The sequence below is a fragment of the Melanerpes formicivorus genome, unplaced genomic scaffold (assembly GCF_026170545.1).
Source record: "Melanerpes formicivorus ecotype bairdi unplaced genomic scaffold, bMelFor1.0.p_v2 SCAF_12, whole genome shotgun sequence".
Taxonomy (NCBI): domain Eukaryota; kingdom Metazoa; phylum Chordata; class Aves; order Piciformes; family Picidae; genus Melanerpes; species Melanerpes formicivorus.
The window spans coordinates 12140784-12157902 of NW_027142364.1; the positions used below are offsets into that span (position 1 = coordinate 12140784).

General features: G+C 42.6%; 1 protein-coding gene across 6 annotated transcripts in view; it reads left to right on the plus strand.

Moving 5' to 3' along the window:
• YEATS2 (YEATS domain containing 2) overlaps positions 1-17119 on the plus strand; it is a 51459-nt gene that overhangs the window by 12407 nt on the left and 21933 nt on the right. For 3 of the 6 annotated variants that reach the window (XM_068145404.1, XM_068145402.1, XM_068145408.1), the window contains exons 7-16: positions 317-478; positions 2186-2297; positions 3813-3857; positions 4834-5020; positions 6654-6893; positions 8809-8967; positions 11269-11372; positions 13688-13795; positions 14877-15050; positions 16444-16702. In XM_068145404.1, coding sequence (XP_068001505.1) covers positions 317-478; positions 2186-2297; positions 3813-3857; positions 4834-5020; positions 6654-6893; positions 8809-8967; positions 11269-11372; positions 13688-13795; positions 14877-15050; positions 16444-16702 — 1550 coding nt within the window. The remainder of the gene's footprint in view (positions 1-316; positions 479-2185; positions 2298-3812; positions 3858-4833; positions 5021-6653; positions 6894-8808; positions 8968-11268; positions 11373-13687; positions 13796-14876; positions 15051-16443; positions 16703-17119) is intronic. The other 3 variants (XM_068145405.1, XM_068145406.1, XM_068145407.1) reach the window with 3 other exon arrangements.

Below are 17119 nucleotides of genomic sequence, written 5' to 3' on the forward strand. Positions count from 1 at the left end.
AATGTTGAAGTTAAGTCTTCCTAATTAAGAGCCAAATATTTGAATGGAGAAAATTTCATATGGCATATGTGCAGTAAAGTAGAGATGTATTAGAAGCACAGAGTAGAGCATGGGACCCTTACTTCATTTTGAATAAACTGTCAGAGTAAGGAATAACAAACAGAACTGTACAGGGGGCAAGGTTCACACAGGCACTTTGCCATCCCCACATTTTTTGCCAGAGCTTTCCTGAAATACTTTTTTGGTATTTATCTATTTGAGATTTTTATCTTCTGTTTTGTTTTGGGTTTATTTTTACTTTTAATTTCTTTGCCAGGTACATTCCCCCAGACAAGAGAGAAGAAAATGATCAGTCGACCCACAAATGGATGGTGTATGTCCGGGGCTCTCGGAGAGAACCCAGCATAAATCATTTTGTCAAGAAAGTCTGGTTCTTCCTCCATCCCAGTTACAAACCTAATGACCTGGTAGAAGTGAGGTAATAAGGAATGACTCCAGTCACTATTCCAGTCTTTATGCTTGCCAGGCTTACAGCGCCAAGTTTCTTAGAAAGTTCCTTTTCTGGTTTAGTATTCCGTGTCTTTCTTCAGCCTCTCACTTGGCTTGACTTACTTCAAAAAAACAGTAAAAATAAAGGAGTTTTCATGTAGCAAATGTGCCAGATAGTTTTGTGTTTTGTTGTGTGGGTTTTTTTTTTCTTTCTTTTGATTTCCTACTGAGAAAAAGCTTTCAGTTGTTGCATTTTGTGTTATTCATGTGAGTCTGTGCATTTCCGGTACACTGCCTGCTGTGCAGATTAGATTTCTGTTGCTAAAAGAGGTGTCTCCTACCTCCTGTTCATTCCCGTGTGGAAAGAAAGAGGAGGCTCAGAAAACTGTCTTGCCCATCATTTTAATGACACATTTGCATTTGGGCAAGAAAGCATGCTCCTCTCTCAAGTATTGCTCCATTGTAGTGAGATCAGTGGCATTTGCTGTAAAGAATTTCCTGTGAACATGGTGGTGCTGGTGCTAGAGAAACAGACCAGCTTCTCTGTCTTCTTCCAAACCTGTACTCAAAGCTGTGACCCCAATGACATGAGTGGAGCCAGTTCTCTGTTGATTGCTGCAGGGAAATGCCCTGTCAATCTAAGAGTTCTTGCTCCTTTGGACAAGAGGGTGGGAGGACACCTTCAAAATACTTTGTGTCTTCCCAAAGAAACAGTTCTCTGCAGCATCCTGGGGTGGAGGGTGTGGAGACTGCTGAAGTGCAGAACGGCAGCTTAATTCTGGCAAAATTAAACTACTGAACGGCAACTCTGTGAGAATTGTTGGTACGGCTCAGTAATGCTTCTGAGAAGGCAACCCTCAGCAGGACAAAAGCAAACTCCTTTGTATTTCTTGTGAAGCTTTCTAAATTATACTTGACTGCTGCCTTTTTGTCCCCTTCTCAGTTCCCGCTATCTGATGCTAGTACCATTTGTCTTCTGTTTTAATTCCATCTGGTTAGCTGATTTTTTTGGTACACAGTCCTAGTTATCATAGTGAACATTCATATTCCAGACCAAAAATATCCTGTGCTGCCTTTCATTTTGAAACTGCCTTTGAGATTTACAATGACAAAAAGCTAAAATACAAGCGAAGTAAGGGTGCATGTTAGAGTCGAATTATAGAGGTAAAGAGCCCTCCTCTTTCATCTTGGAGAATGATAGTGGTTGAGTTAGTGTTTCCTTGCTGTCTGTGTGTTTGTTCTCTTGGTGTGACATGAAGTGTGTGTCTTCTTTGCTACAAGGTAGAGAATAGCCAAGGGGGATTGTGAAATGTTGTGTTGAAAACTCACTTCATGGCTGTGTCCTAGGAGCTCACTTGGGGTTTTTTTGAAATGACTATTTTCCCTGTGTCATTACAGAGCCTTTTGTGGGGTTTTATGGTTTCTTTTTTTAAGATGCTTGTTTCCCTTGTCCTCTTCTCCAACAGTGTTTTACCAGTATCTTCCCTGTCCCCTTGTGCAAAATAAAAGTATGTTTTCAGCTGTCCAAAGCCATAAAATTCTTGTTTCTGTGATTGCATTCTCTCTGTGGTGAATAGCAGGCCCGAAGATAGCTTTAGTTGTCAGCTAGAAAAGCAGTCTTTGGCTTTCTGAGAAAGAGGTAGGTGAAAGCTTTACCACTTCTGCATCCAAAATGTGAATCACCATTTGTTTCCAGAGAACCTCCATTTCACCTGACCAGGAGAGGCTGGGGAGAATTTCCTGTGAGAGTCCAGATACACTTCAAGGATAGCCAGAACAAGAGGATTGATATCATACACAATTTGAAGGTATTTCAACAAGGCATGTGGGAGAAAGGCAATTAAATAAGTTGTTCTGCATAGTCTGGAACTCTTCACTTGTGTGTATGCTTGTACCTCTCTCTGTTGTGTGCCTGTCCTGCAGGGTATTTGCATGTGAATAGTTGAGCTGGAGAATTAGCAAAGGTCCAGGAAAGCCTCTTAACTTGGCTATATTGAAGTTGATGTGGTAGCTAAGGAACCCAGCCTTGCAGAGGCTGGAACTGATTCTTCTCAGAGCAGCAAGGCATTACTTGTTGTTTCTCTATAGTTTGAGATCTTTACTGTACTCTCACTGCCTATACTTTGACATGCTGCTGCAGGGCTGTTGGTAGACTCATTGCTGTATGTGTTCTGTTCTGCAGCACTTGCATAGGCACAGGCAGAGATTATCTCTGGTTAAGGGTGGGTAGGGAGGGGCTGAGACTCCCCGGTTGTTCCTTGTTCCTTTTGAAGGGAGCTTTCTTTGTCAACTCATTCACCTGTACAGCAACACACAATAGGTTCTATAGTATGCAGTTGTCTTGGAAAATTAGGCTGTTGCTCTTGTTTTCCTTTTAGTGTCTCTAGTGTTAGTGGAATTAAGTCTTGAGCTGGTTTAGTTTCCCATTGTTTTGAGCAGCCTGATTAGTTTTATTTAAACTCTGCCTGTGTTAATGGATTTTGTGCTAATGTAGACACCTCACTGCAACCCCAAACAGAGACAATAGAGGAGGCTGGAAATGTTTCCCTGGAATTCAGGGACATCTTAATGCAGATGATGAGTAAAAGTTATTTGGAGAAATACAGCTTGGGGAGAAATGGGTAACAGTAGGATGGATATTGTGCAGCAAAAGAAGCCCAGCCTGCAGAAAGCTGAGCCCATCTGTGGCATACAAGAACTCAAATCCTTTCTGTTCACATACTGAGCTTGTGGCTGCTGTGGGATGTTGTGAGTGAGCTGAGCTCTCTTCCATGGCTGTCAGCCTGTCTGCCCTTGAGCTCTGGGGCACTGTGAGCCTGTGAAACCCAGCTTCTCTCTATGGGTATCTTAATAGACACCTCTGGGATTTGCTGCCTCTTTATCATCTGATACTCAGTATGAACAGTTATTTAATAAAAAATTATTGTGTCAACATAGCTTTTGTGCCAGTCAGTTTAAATCACTCTTGTGTTTTTTCTCATTATTGTTTCCTTATATTGACATCAGGAATAAAAATGGACATTCCTCAAAGGCTTCCCTTAGGCTGCAATAGTATTTCCCCAGCAATCTAATTTCCTTCACTTTTTTTTTCTCCCTTGTACTTTAGTATGGGCTTTGGGTCATGGTTGGCTTTTTGTTTGCAGAAGAGAGTGTTCATAAACAGAGCACACAGAGTTCTGACCCTCTGACCTCAAAAAAAGATTGGAAGTACTGCTGCTCAACTTTGATAGTTTCACCTCTGTTCAGAGAAATTGTATTGTAAATTCCAGATGATATATCACTTTGCCTTGGTTAACATAAATGTACTGTATTCTTTTGCCCAGTTGGACAGGACCTACACAGGCCTGCAGACCCTCGGCGCAGAAACGGTGAGTCCGCAGGTCATGGGATGGATGTTGGACTTTGATTCCCTTAAGGATGTTCAAAAAGAAAAAGACAGGAGTAAGCAAACGCAGACCCATTTGATTTCACAATTTCTGGAATGTAGATTTTGCTCTCTTGTTAAATGAAATAGTTATGACACCTTGTCACTATTCATGACAACAGTGATTTTTTTCCCCTTTCTGGTTCAAGGGAGACTGTTTCCAACTCTTCCTTCATAAAGAACTTATTTCTTTGTGTAGCTTCTGGTATCCCATGCCTTGATTTCATTCTGGTGTGCTGCAGTCTCCTACATAAACAGCTGAAGTTAGAGAGATCAACCAACTGACCTGCTGAGATTTTGTAATATATTAAGTACTTGGAAGTTTCTGTGTTTGTCTTAATTCAGTATCTTCATGGAAAATGATGGTTTGCTATATCCCTAAAGTTGGGGTTTTTTTTGGTATTACGTTCCCCTTGCATTGTAGTGAATGGAAACTTTTAAGGATGAAATTGCATTACTTCAGCTATTCAGTCTGTGGAGGAAACATTAATGCGAGATGTCTACTGTGATGAAAGAACACTTTTGAAGAGTAGATAATGTGGTGTGTTCCTCAAAGACTTATCAAAACAGACAGAAAAGGCAAGCTGCAGTTTCGTGCCTGTCCCTAAGGGGCTATGCAGTCCTTTCTTAGTGCTCAGAGCTGAGCTGTGTACTCCTTCAAGTGTTCACTACTTGGATTTCCCCACAGACTGAGAGAAGGGCTGTATTACTGTGGGGTTAAATGCTGCCAGATTTTCATCTTAGCTGGACATCTGGGAGGTGTTCCCAAAATTAATGGAAATATTATGCAGAGGTGGGGGAAGGAAAGGGCAGAGGTTTCTAGATATTAAAATAAAAAGAGAAAGCATAGCCATTTTCACTTTTTATAGCCTTACCTAGCTACCAAATCTTCATGTTGACATTTCTTCTGTTTCTGGAAGGTAGTGGATGTGGAGCTACACAGGCATTCCCTTGGCGAGGAGTATCTCTTCTCCCAGTCTTCAGAATCTGAGCTTTCTGACGTTCCTACATCCTTACCACTGCCACTGAGCATCCCAGCACCGGTCAAAGCTTCTTCACCAGTTAAACAGCTGAGGGACTCTAGCCCAGATGCTTCTGTGGAAAAAGGTAAAGCAAATGGGAGCCAGTGAAATTCCTGTTCTGGGAAATTCTGCTTTTCTGGATACTTCCTCCTAATTGCTCTTGTGCCTTAAAGGCTGCCAGTGCTGCCTTGCTCACCCCAGTTGATCATTTCTTCAGTGCACTCTGAAATGTAATTGATGTGTAATGTTATGGTTTATTTGGGCTTTGGCTGGCTGGCTTTTTAATTTGTTTTTCCTTTTTTAACCTGGAGTTTGTTGAGCAAGCTCTGTTTTGCTTTACCTAGTGAATATAGAGCTTTATATAACAAAATGCAATTGGGAAAAAGGTTGTTGAATTACACTTATGGTTTTACTCTAACCAGGCTCTTTTTCAGAGGGCTTTTTAGATTTCTGAATATTTTGGGAACTGTAAACATTTAAGGAATTGGTCTAGTGGTAGGTTCAGTTGCATACCTTGGTGCCTAACGTGAGCTGGCTGTGGTGGAACGAAACCAACTAAATGTGGTGTTGAAAATAGAGGGTGAAAAAGACACAGTGTGGGTTTGTCTGAGGGATGGCATGTGTGCATGTTGTCGTCTCATTCTTGCTTCCTCCTGTCAGACGAGGAAATGCAGTACCCGTTGCAATGGGGCAGGATTTGATGCTTTTGGATCATTGGAATTGCCTGAATGATGCCAGTGCTAGCCCCCTCTGCACCCTGTTAGGAGTTTTAGTGTGTGTGGAATAGGAGTGTGCTGTGCCTCTGTTAGCATTGAGCTTTATTTGCTGAAACAATGTCAAGACTTACATGATAGACCTTGGTTAACTGGGCTGTGAAACAAGGGTGAGTTTTATGGTTTGCATGTTTTGGTGTGAGAGACTTGGTGGAAACAGCAACTCTGTATTGCGAAATACAGTTGCATGCAACGTGGTCTGAGGCCTTTCTTGATTTATCCTGACACTCCTGTGTTCAAGGAATGGCTTTAAGCTGGTGTCTTGTGTAGTACACTTTCTGGTAGTGGTCTGCCTCTGTGAGAAGAATGTCCACTGTATGAGGAGTTTTCTTCTGGCCAAAAGAGGAGAAACAACCAAATTTTAAATGCACAGCCTTTTTTTATTCACAGGAGCACAGGCAGCACCTTTAGGTGAGCAGCTAACAGGAAGGAATTGACCCTGCCTCTTTCTCACACGGACAGACACTGGGTTCTCTCGTCAGCTGCAGGTTAATTTATCACTTTCCACATCAGATAAGGTGGATTCCTTAACTTGGGTCAAAAGGCAGCAGGCAGTCTTCTTGTGCTCAAAACATTTCTCTGTGAAGGAGCTTCAGCCTTAGCCCTGTGGAGCACTGACCAAGGACGCTTGAAACCACCATCAGCTTTTGGTCAATGGAAGGGTTATTCCAAGAAAATGTGGAAGTGGCTGATCCCCTGCCACAGCTAATAGCCTGTGCACAGTAGAATTTTATTCTTCTGTTCAGAGACAAACCCAAGAGGCTTGTGCAGGAGAAACCCCCCTACCTCACTGTGTCCCTGCTCAGCAGTGACCACCAGTTGCTTTTAATTCCTTCCTTCAAGAGCGTTTGTCATACTTGAGTTTTGTTTGCGTAGGGAAGCACAGTAAGGAATTAGATGTCTCAGCCTAAGAACTATTTCTCTTCTTTTCCCTGTTTTAATCAGGATTCCCTGGGAATGCTGAAAGCGAAAGACATGCCACGTTTTATTCCCTGCCATCTTCGATAGAACGGACTCCCACCAAGTTAGCCACACAGAAAGTTGCCTTTGGCTCCCATGGAAATTCAGCTTTTCAACCCATTGCAGCTAGCTGTAAAATAGTGCCTCAAGGTCAGAGTCCAAGCCCTGCAGAGTCACCAGGAAAATCCTTCCAGCCTATCACCATGAGTTGCAAGATTGTATCAGGTGAACGATAGTTTACTTATCGCCAGTGCTTCATCCTGGAAAACGAGAGAGTGAACCAGTCGGACTTGTTTTGGGTCCTTCCCCTTGTCTCCTGCCAATCTTTGAACATCAGGCAGTAGGAAACTCCAGAATAAGGAGCTAAACACACTTCTTAATGTTCAAGGGGAAAAATGCAAGTATGAAATGCTTCACATCAGATCAGAAGCAGGATGAGAGCTGTTTTTCCCCTGTTCTTGAATGTTCCTAAGTACAAAAAAGATATTCTTTAACTGGTCAGCTACCCACAGAAAGGCCCAGACAAGGGCACATCCTCCATGTGTGTAATACTTGTAGAGGGGAATACCCCATTCATTTCCTTCCTGCTTCCAGACAGCTGGGATGGATTAAGAAGAGATTTTTCTTTTTTTCCTGATTGTTTGTTATATAATTAGGTTCAACCTTGTAGAGACTAATGGTCCCTAGTCTAGTTGCAGTATCTCCTCTGTCCAAACTGCTTTGGTCTTCCAAATGTCCACTCTCTATTGGATTAAATTGTCACCTGACTGCAGTGAGCAATGTGACACTCTTTTGATAGCTTCTGAACCAAACACAGTCAAGGTGCTGTACCCATTTCACTTATTGTCCCTTCACTGTCTGGGAACGATGCCATCCACTGGATGGTGTTTTACATCAGAAAGTTTTAATGTGCAGCTCACCATGTCACATGTTGTGAAGCTGAAAGATGACCTGTTGCATCCTTTCATTTTCTGGTGTTTCTGGTGTTTTCTGGTGACAGTTTCAGACTGTGCCTTTAAACCATCACAAAGGTAAAGAGGATGAAGCACCAGCTGCCAGTATGTGTGATTTCTGTTAATTTGCTCCAAATAATTTTCCTCAGGTGTTTGTTTTGGGGTTTTAGAATGAATTTCAATATTGTTCCTTGGCATCTTAAAACTGTACTCAGGCTGATTTACATTTGAACCCATGCCAAGTGCTTTCTTCTTACTTTATAAGCTCTTCTCTTATCTTCTTTTCCCAAGGCTTCCCAGAAAGCAAGAATCCTATCTTTCTTAAAATCCTTGGGTTTGTCTCTGTTGATCTTTGCTATTTAAATGTTTCCCTGATAAACATTTTTCAAAAGCTCTGCTGTCTGCTAAGAAGTGTCACCGCTTTCAGATTGCACAAGCAGTTTATAAGACATGGGGGTTTTATTTGCTCAGCATTTACATTCTGTTTTAATTGTCAATCACTGCCAAGAAAGCAGATTAATGGACAGTTGAAGCTTAGCATGCTTGCTGCTGTCTCTTTTCTCTGATCACTTCCTTGCCTGTTCTCTCTGCATTTCTTGTTTACTCCCTCCTGCAGCTTTTCTTCTAACTTTTCTCTTTCCTGGTCCTGTTACCCAGAAGCTGCACATTTTACAATTTGCTTTCATGGGCTTCTGCTGTAGTGAGATCAATGAAGAGACAAGAGTGTCCATGCCTGTCTTATGGCTGCTGTATCACACAGCCTTTTTAGATAAACTGCTCAGTTCCTGTTTCTGAATGCCTGTAGCATGGGCTTCACGAGGGAAAGAGAGCATCTATCCAGGAGCACAGATTGCTTTCTTCTTGGGTAGACTGATCTTGACAGTGAGAATGACTTAGGTAATATCCCTTTAGGGATGAACCAGATGGTTTCATACGGTCCCTTTGACTTCTGTTTGTCCTGATAGGCAGAGAATGTCCAGGGTATTTAGAAGCCATAGTGCTTTACATGCCTTTTCCTTTCTTTCTGTCTTCTCTTTTCATCTCCAAATCCTGTGATCTCACTCAGGCTGGGAAATGGATCCTCAAAACCAGTGTTCCTTCTTCAGTCCATTTAAAAAAGTACTGCTTTTGCTGTATTTTGATGTTCTTAACAACATTTACAAGATAGAAGCACTTTTTTCCTTAAGGTTCTCCAATATCGACCCCTAGTCCATCTCCACTACCTCGTACCCCAACCTCCACTCCGGTGCACATGAAGCAAGGCTCTTCTAGTTCAGTCATTAATACCCCGTATGTTATTGTGGACAAGCCTGGACAGATGGTTGGAGCAGCAGCCACAAGCACAGGTGTGTAGTGTGATCACAGAAGGCAGTGGCTTAGTTTTATCCATTGAAGTTTATTCTCTCTTTACAATGATTAGTGTAATAACAGTGTTTCGGCTGGCAAGGATGGAGCAGTACTCGGCAGAGGAAGAAGGAGATAGTGTTGGTTTCCACAACTGGCCTGTGTAACATGGTTACAGGTAGCTCAGACTTCACAGATACCGCTTCAAAGAGAGCCTGTTCTTTGCAGGCAAAAAGGGAAGGGGAGAAAGCAACACAGAGTGTGGCACAGAGGGATTTGGGCAGAGACAGTGCATGGGAGGCTGGGTGAGAACTGTATTGTGGGTGTGAGCAAAAAGCACAGAGAGCTTGCAGTGACTGGCAGACCAATCATAGGTCCAAGAGTATGGTGCTCTAAACACATTGAAATGTGTAGACACAAGTTACTAGGAGAACAGCCATGCTGGGTTTTGTTACTGCATTCAACCTCTAGCAGGGTCTATTCCAGCTGCTTCGGATTCCTCTACTTGAATTTCCCTTCATGCTTCAGTGGTAAGAGGAGCCTGAGGTGAGAGGTGAGGACTGAACTGCAGGAGACAGGTTATCGGTATGGCAGTAGTCTTTGTGTCAGGGATGGAGGAAGGTCACTTACTTGTTGTGTCTTGTGGCCAAGAGCCTCAGCCTATTCAAAACCACATTTGTGTGTGTGTGTGTGTGTGCTTGCCAGCATCTCAGAAAGGTGCTCAGAGCCATGTGATCTCATGCAACATCCACGTAATACACAAACCCTTTGCTGGAAGTGGTTGGAAAGTGCAAACATCCTCTTAATAACGATTCCTCCTTTATCTGAGGGAACACAGCTGTCAGTTCATGGTAACTATCTCTCAGAGGAAATTGGAGGGGAGCAGAGTAGACTTTTTAAAGTATTTTTTGGGTCTTTCTTTGTAACACTGAAACCTTTTTACCAAGAAATTTGGGGGTTGGTTGGGGACTTTCTGTCTTTTTCCTTTTCTGTTTCTTCTTTACCTCTAGCCTCAGTCTCTACTCTGTGTATGTGGTTTATCATGGTTTGGGTAACTTTTGTGTTCTAGTAGAGATTTGTACATGAAGTGAAGGATCTGTAGATGCAGCAGGTTTTAAAGTCATGATAGATGCGTTTTCCCATCACATTAGTAAGATGTATGTACAGACTGGCTTGGAAGAAACTGTCTGCTGCCTCTCCCCTCCCTGCACTCATGATGCTTCCCCATATACATGTGCAGATCAGTTTGGGGACCTTGCCCTCACCAAGCTGAGCTTTGCTGTCAGATAGCCTCATCACCTGACTGTATGAGGGAGCAATAGGGAATGTGGGACTGTTTTTTTTGGCAACAGCAGCCTGGCTGGATTGAGTGTCGTGTGATGCTACACACAAAATCCCTGGAATGTTTTCAATAAGACTGTAGAATGATGCTTAAGAAGAGGGATGAGATTTTCATGCTCTGTGGAAGCCAGCCTTCCCACAACCATTATTTCAAGCCATTATTTCAAGAGAAATGACTGCTCACTTTTAAGTGCAGATGGAGTATAACTGTATGAGATTATTGCTGTGTCTCTTGAACAAACAGCTAACAAACCAGCTCAACAGCAGCAATAAAACTGCTGCTGAGCAGCAGAGCATTGTGCACACTCTGATAACGCATGGCAAGTTTACCACGGGGCCCTCATCCACCTTGGGGGTTGGGAGAGTGCTGTTACATGTGTACCTGTTGTTGTTTTTGCAAGAGGTCATGTTCCACAGAGAGAGGACCCTAGGTGTCTATTACTTTTGTTTCTTCCTTTACCCTATTCACTCTGTCCCTTCCTCTTGTTACTCCTTACTTTGTCTCCTTTCTTTTCTGGCCTTGTTTTCCTTCCTACTCCAGCCTACTCCAAGCCTTTCCCCATGCCAGTGTCAGAGGCTAGTGTAGGTTCAGAAGATGAATCTAGGATCAGGGCAGTAGAGGATGTTAAATCTGCAGTAGCAAGTTCTGATTGGTGACTCATTTACCATCCTAATTTCACATATTTGTTCCTGTAGCTGATATCCTCAGTGCCCAGGAAGGTGCCTGACTGTTGCTTGCAGCCAGCAGAGCTCTGGATGGAGAGTTTCTTCTCTGGGGTGTGGATTCTGCAAGTGGAAGTTTAGTAGTGGATTTGGTTTATGCCCATTCCAACTCATGCTGATGTACCTCATGGAGAATACAGAGTTGAAATTAGATGCCATGTTTCATGTTAGGTTTCCTGTGTTCAGTGACACCGCTCCACAGCCCTCATTCAACATCTGCTTTATTTCCCAATATTTAGGGAGCCCAACCAGCAAACTGAGCACTGTTTGTCAGGCCTCTCATGGAACTGGATCTCCTGTATCCAAGACACATGGGAGCAGTTTTGTCACCTCGGCTGTCAAGGTAATGTTCTCCTTAGTTGCATGCTTTCCATTTACAATCCAGCTTCTTGTTAAATATGGCTTTTTAGTGTTATAAATGCTGCATTTTGGGCATTTTCTTTTGGTTGTCATTTCCTGTGAAGGTTTGCTGTGTCTAACAGATGGAGCTATATGATAACGTGGTGGTTACACAAGATGATATTGTCACTTCATGCAGCTCTAATTAGAGTTGCCTGTACCTCTGTTAAAGGCACTGTTCTGTTGCTTTTCTACAAGGAAATCCATGGAGGACATAGCTCTCAAAATGTCTCATCTTTCTAAAAAGCTCTTCTGCAGCTGACTTTGATCTTCTCTACTTTGTTAGTGATGATATGATTAAACTAGAGCCTACCTCAAAACCTTCACTCTGTTCATTATTTTTGTACAGCAGCTGCTCCTAGCAGTCTGAAAATAGCTCATTTAGTAGTTTTCTAACTGCCTGCATTTAGAAACATGTTTGTGTAAACAGTGGAGTAACCAAATATGTAAACACAGTGATACACAGGGTTCATGCTTCTGATCTGCAAAGCCCAAAACTGAACTGTCTCACATAAAATCTCTCCCACATCTTGTGCTAGGAAGGATATTTCTGGCAGGGAAGTGGCGTCAGTGAGGCTCTTTCTGAAAGCAGCTGGTGGGTGTGCTGCTGCAAATGGGAGCGTTTCCCTGTCTCCAAGTCACAAGAATATTAATGCAGGATAGGGTGTAGGGGTGAAGGCTTGCCAATCATCCTGCAGAGAGCAAGTCTCTTTCCATTTGGAACTGAAATGCTTCCTTTGTCTGTTAGGGGAAGAAGTGTCGAATATTGCCATCTGAAGCAATTAGTTAGGAGTAGCATTTTAAGTGTCAGGTGTGCAGCTAGCTGTTCAGCTTTTAAGAGCTGTCTGCTGAGATAGATTTCACTTAACTATGTTGAAAACCATTCATTACTCTTTATTTTACACTGTTTTTTGGGACAGTGCTTTCTGAAAGATGTTTGATGAGTCAGAATAGGCACGTGTCATTAACAGCAGCTGAATTCTGTAGCTCCGGGGCAAAGTTTAAAAGCTGAAGAGATAGATAGATATATATATATATTTAAAATACATTAAAAATGTATCTCTGTAAGCAGAATCACATCTTCTACTTGGTGGAAAAGCTATAATTTTGTGGTTTCTTTAAAGAGGAGGGGATGTCTGATAGCTCAGTGTGTTATGGATTGTTCTTTACTTACCACTTTTTACCTCCTCACTGTGTGCTGTTTTCCTCTGTAACTTTTTAAAGTGTCTTAAGGCTGTGTTTCTTCAGCCATTTAAAAATGACCAATATGCAGACTGCTGTTGAGAGGGCTGGTTGTGCCTCTAACCTTGCTTTCACACCTCCCCTGTTTCCTGCCAGTTGTACAGCAATGTGGTGAACCAGAGCAGACGACTAGTCTGGTTGAAAATTAATCTGTTTTCAGTCATATGTGTCAGTACAAGGAAGATGGCAAAAGCATTAGGCTTGAGTCTGAGGGCTGGTTTCTGGTCATGATCCAGCTCAAGGATGGGCCAAGTGATTGTGAAACCTTGGCTTTGGAGTTCACATTGATTGAAAAGAGCACAGTTATTTTACTTTATAGAGAACCTTCTTTAAATGCATTTGACTTCTTTACCAGTCTCAGATCCAGAAATGCCAGGTGCGTGGTTTTGCAGGTGTAGAAACATTTTCATTCCATTCAGTTATGTAGCTGTTTCTGCCACCTGCTGAGTTCTGCCTGGAAAGAGTATGTGCCATCCCATCTTTCTGGTTGCAGGAGAACAGAAATTAATCTCAGAGAATTTTGCTTGCAGACTTAAATTGAACATTTTTTTCCCCCTCTGTAACTTGTTTCTCAGGCTGTCTTCTCTCTGAGAGATTGTGTGTGGTTTCACAGGATGCTTGAGGTTGGCGGGGACCTCTGGAGATCATCCGGTTCAAACGCTCTGCTCAGAGCAGGGTCAAATAGGGCAGGTTGCTGAGGAATGTGTCCACTTGGGTTTTGAGTATCTCCAGAGCTGGAGATTCCATCACCTCTCTTGGCACCCTGTTCTGCTGTTTGATCACTTTTTTTTTTAGTTTTTTTTAACTTAAGAAATATATATTAAAAAATTCTTCTGATCCAACAGAATTCCCTGTTTTAAGTTGTGCTCAGTGACTCTTGTACTTTCATTAGATACTCTTGAGCATTTTCTGGCTTGATCATCTTTACATCTTCCCACCAGGTATTTATACACATTGATAAGATTCCCACTCAGACTAACTGAATTTTACAGCTGTGCCATGTCTTCCTATTTGCAGCAGGAGGATTCTCTGTTTGCCACCATGCCACCCCTTTGTCCCATTGGGAGTCATTCCAAGGTGCAAAGCCCCAAATCAGTCACTGGAGGACTTGGAGCTTTTACAAAGGTATTCCTTGTGGCTTTTGTGCTGGGATAAGGAGTCCTGTAGTGCCATTTCCTGCTGACTTGTGCCACAAACAATCTCAACTTCCAGTGATTGTGTAACTGTTACTGGAAACAGTGTCCCTAGCTCCTAAAAGCTTTCCAGCACCTCTCAAAAACATGCCTTGTTTTCTTTTCTTTCTTTTCCCTGTGGCTCTACTGTACCTATGATCTTTCTTTTTATCTCTTCTTTCATCCTTCCTTGTTTTCCTTTGAATCACTGTCATATTGAGGCTGATATTTTAAAAGCTGGTTTTAGTGGGACACAGTAAATGTAAACTGCAGTAGATCTATCAGGAGCTTCCCTAAAAATGATACAGTAATTTCTGAATTTCAGATGTTGTGACTTCTGGGTATGTTTCCTTAAATGCCAGACAGTAGCATTTAAAGTTGTTTCTGCTAATATTAGGTGGTCCAAATAAATGGTGGAAAAATGTTTTGTAGCAGTTACAGTACTTACAGCAATCTAACTCCAGCCTTTCTTGCTTTGCTGCTCTTAGAGATAAGATTCAAGGCCTATCACAGAGAAAACCAAAACATTTACACAGGAGTATATCAGCTATAACAATTTACATCATTTAGAGCTGTAATATCAAATGTAATTTTGCAAGATTTGAGATAAAAAAAAAAAAAGTGGTATAGAACATGTTCTGAGCAGAAACGTGCTTAGAAACTTGAAACTGTGGAGTGTTGTGGCTCCATGCTAAAGTGCAGGGCCCGAAGGAGTCAGGTCTGGCCAAGTCCATTGTTAGTATGACTAGTACCTGCAATATGACTATCAATGTCTGTGATTCTGCAATTTCTGTGAGCACCTCTCACATCTGGAATGCTTTTGTAAACACACACCTCCTCCTTGCCCTCCATGCTTGTGCATTTGGAATAACTTTCATCTTGGAACTGCATTAGCGAGTTTGCCGGGTGGCAAGAACCATATCTGAGTCTACTGTTGGTGGCCTGCCCTTTCCTGTGGACAGGTTGTTCCAGAAATGATTCCCAGGGATTTAAGGCATTTGCTTTTCTTACTGTTATTTCTTCCTATTTAAAAGGTGATAATAAAGCAGGAGCCAGGAGAGCTGCCCCAGCAACCCCAGCTACCAGTGACAGGGACAACCACACAGACATCTGTGCAGCAGTACGTCACTGTAAAGGGGAGCCACATGTTAGCTTTGTCACCTCAGAAGCCAGTTGTGAGCACAGGCGAGGGGACGGTGCAGTCTAAGGTAAGAGGCATTTGGGCATCTTTGGTGTGGTGTAGGTTGTTTTTCCTGTGGTTTTATTGGAGGCATGCTTTTGTCTCAGACCCAGCAGTAACACCATGGTGAGCTGGTGTGCAGGGTGGTTCATATCATGCTTCCTTGTAACCCTTGAGAAGGGAGCAGGCACTACAGCATTTCACTGTGTTCAGAGAATATCTCCCAATTCCAGCCATTGCAACACTGAAGTGGGGGTGGTTTTAAACTGGAGCCTGGCAACCCAGGAAGTTGGCTGCCATTCATCAACTCTTGTTGAAACTCATCCAGGTCTTTGTTAGAAGAGGCACTGAACTGCAGGCCTAAAAACAAGAAAGAATAGGACAGAGGGAGTGGGGTGGAAGCTGAGCCAGAACTAGCATTAGATGGAAGCAATTCTACTTGAATGGCAACTCAAATGTTTTGTTGTAGGAGTCTGTGCCAAAGCAGTGCTGCTATGACAGGAGACACAGCTTCTGAGAAGGCACAGCAACGGTGCAGTGACCAGATGACACGTGTCAGAAATTGTCCATCCTTGCTTGTTTCTGTTGTGAATAGAGTCAAATGATGTGCCAAGCACAAGAAATTACATGGAGCTTTCACTTTTGTATATGTAAAATTAAAAGCTGGAGAAGGGACTCCTATCAGGGAATGTAGTGATAGGACAAGGGGTAATAGCTTTAAACTGAAGAGAGTGGATGTAGATTGAATTAAGAAGAAGTTGTTCACTGTGAGAGTGGCAAGGTTCTGGAAAAGGTTGCCCAGATAAGTAGCAGATGCCCTATTCCTGAAGTGTTCAAGGCCAGTTTGGATGGGACTTTGAGCAACCTGGCCTAGTGAAATGTCCTTAGGGGGTGGAGCTAGACGGTCTTTAAGGTGCCTTCCAATCCAACCTGAACCAGTCTATGATTCTTTGATTTGCAGCAGTTTGTTTTGCTTTTAACTGCCTTACCTGCCTCTTTGAGCAGATATGCAAACTCATTTTTCCCTGCAGTTATTGTCAATGCTTACAACTGGAGCATTTTTGAGATTCTACTTTGAGGCTGTAGTTTTTCCAGGGATCTGCTTCCATGAATGTTTTGAAACTCAATTTCTGGATCTCTGTGCTTTGCCAAGGCAAGCTTTACCTTCACCTGGAATTAAGCCATTGCTTATATATCAGGGGCAAAAATGGAATTGTCCTGGTTGTGTTTAACAGTTTCTCTTTTTATTTGGGATTTGCCTCTTACCAATTTAATTTTGTTTCTAAATGAATATTTTTTATACACAATCAGATATGTATAGAGTGTCCTGAAACATCTAGAGATGGAGGTAATGTACCAGAGCTAGAATTCACATGATTGCTCTTGGCAGCAGCACATCACCCAGTACTTCTTTGTTGCAGGTTGTTGGTGTTCCAGTTGGTTCTGCTTTACAGTCAACAGTGAAACAAGCAGTGGCCATAAGTGGTGGCCAGATACTTGTGGCAAAATCCAGCTCTTCAGTAGCAAAGGCTGTTGGTCCGAAGCAGGTTGTGACTCAAGGTGTAGCCAAAGCCATTGTGAGTGGAGGTGGAGGAACAATTGTTGCTCAGCCTGTGCAGACCATAACAAAGGCACAAGTCTCTTCTACAGGTGCTCAGAAAAGTACTTCTCAAGGTTCAGGTAGAGGAATTTTACACCTTCTTAATAGCTCATGATGGGTAGACTTTGAGACTCTGTAATGATTTCTTCAACTGCAAAGTAGCTATGTGTGATTGAAAAATTTAAATGAGTATAGAGGGGTCTGTAGGAAAATTCAGGCTGACTGGGATTAGCAATAAAGAAAATGTTAACTCACTATCTGTAGAGTGGGGAGAGGGAGCACCAGTACTTCAAAACGTGCAGTGTTCTGTGGGTAGAAATCAGCCAGGTAGGCTGGTGAATGTGCTGGAGACCTGGAAGACTTTCGTGGAGCCAGGCCGCACATTTTTGCCCACACTGTGGTTCTCAGATACTCAAAGGACTCCACATAAATCCCAACAATAAGAGCAAAACTGTCTTTACTGCATCTTGCCATCTTCCCCAGTGCTCACAGTTACA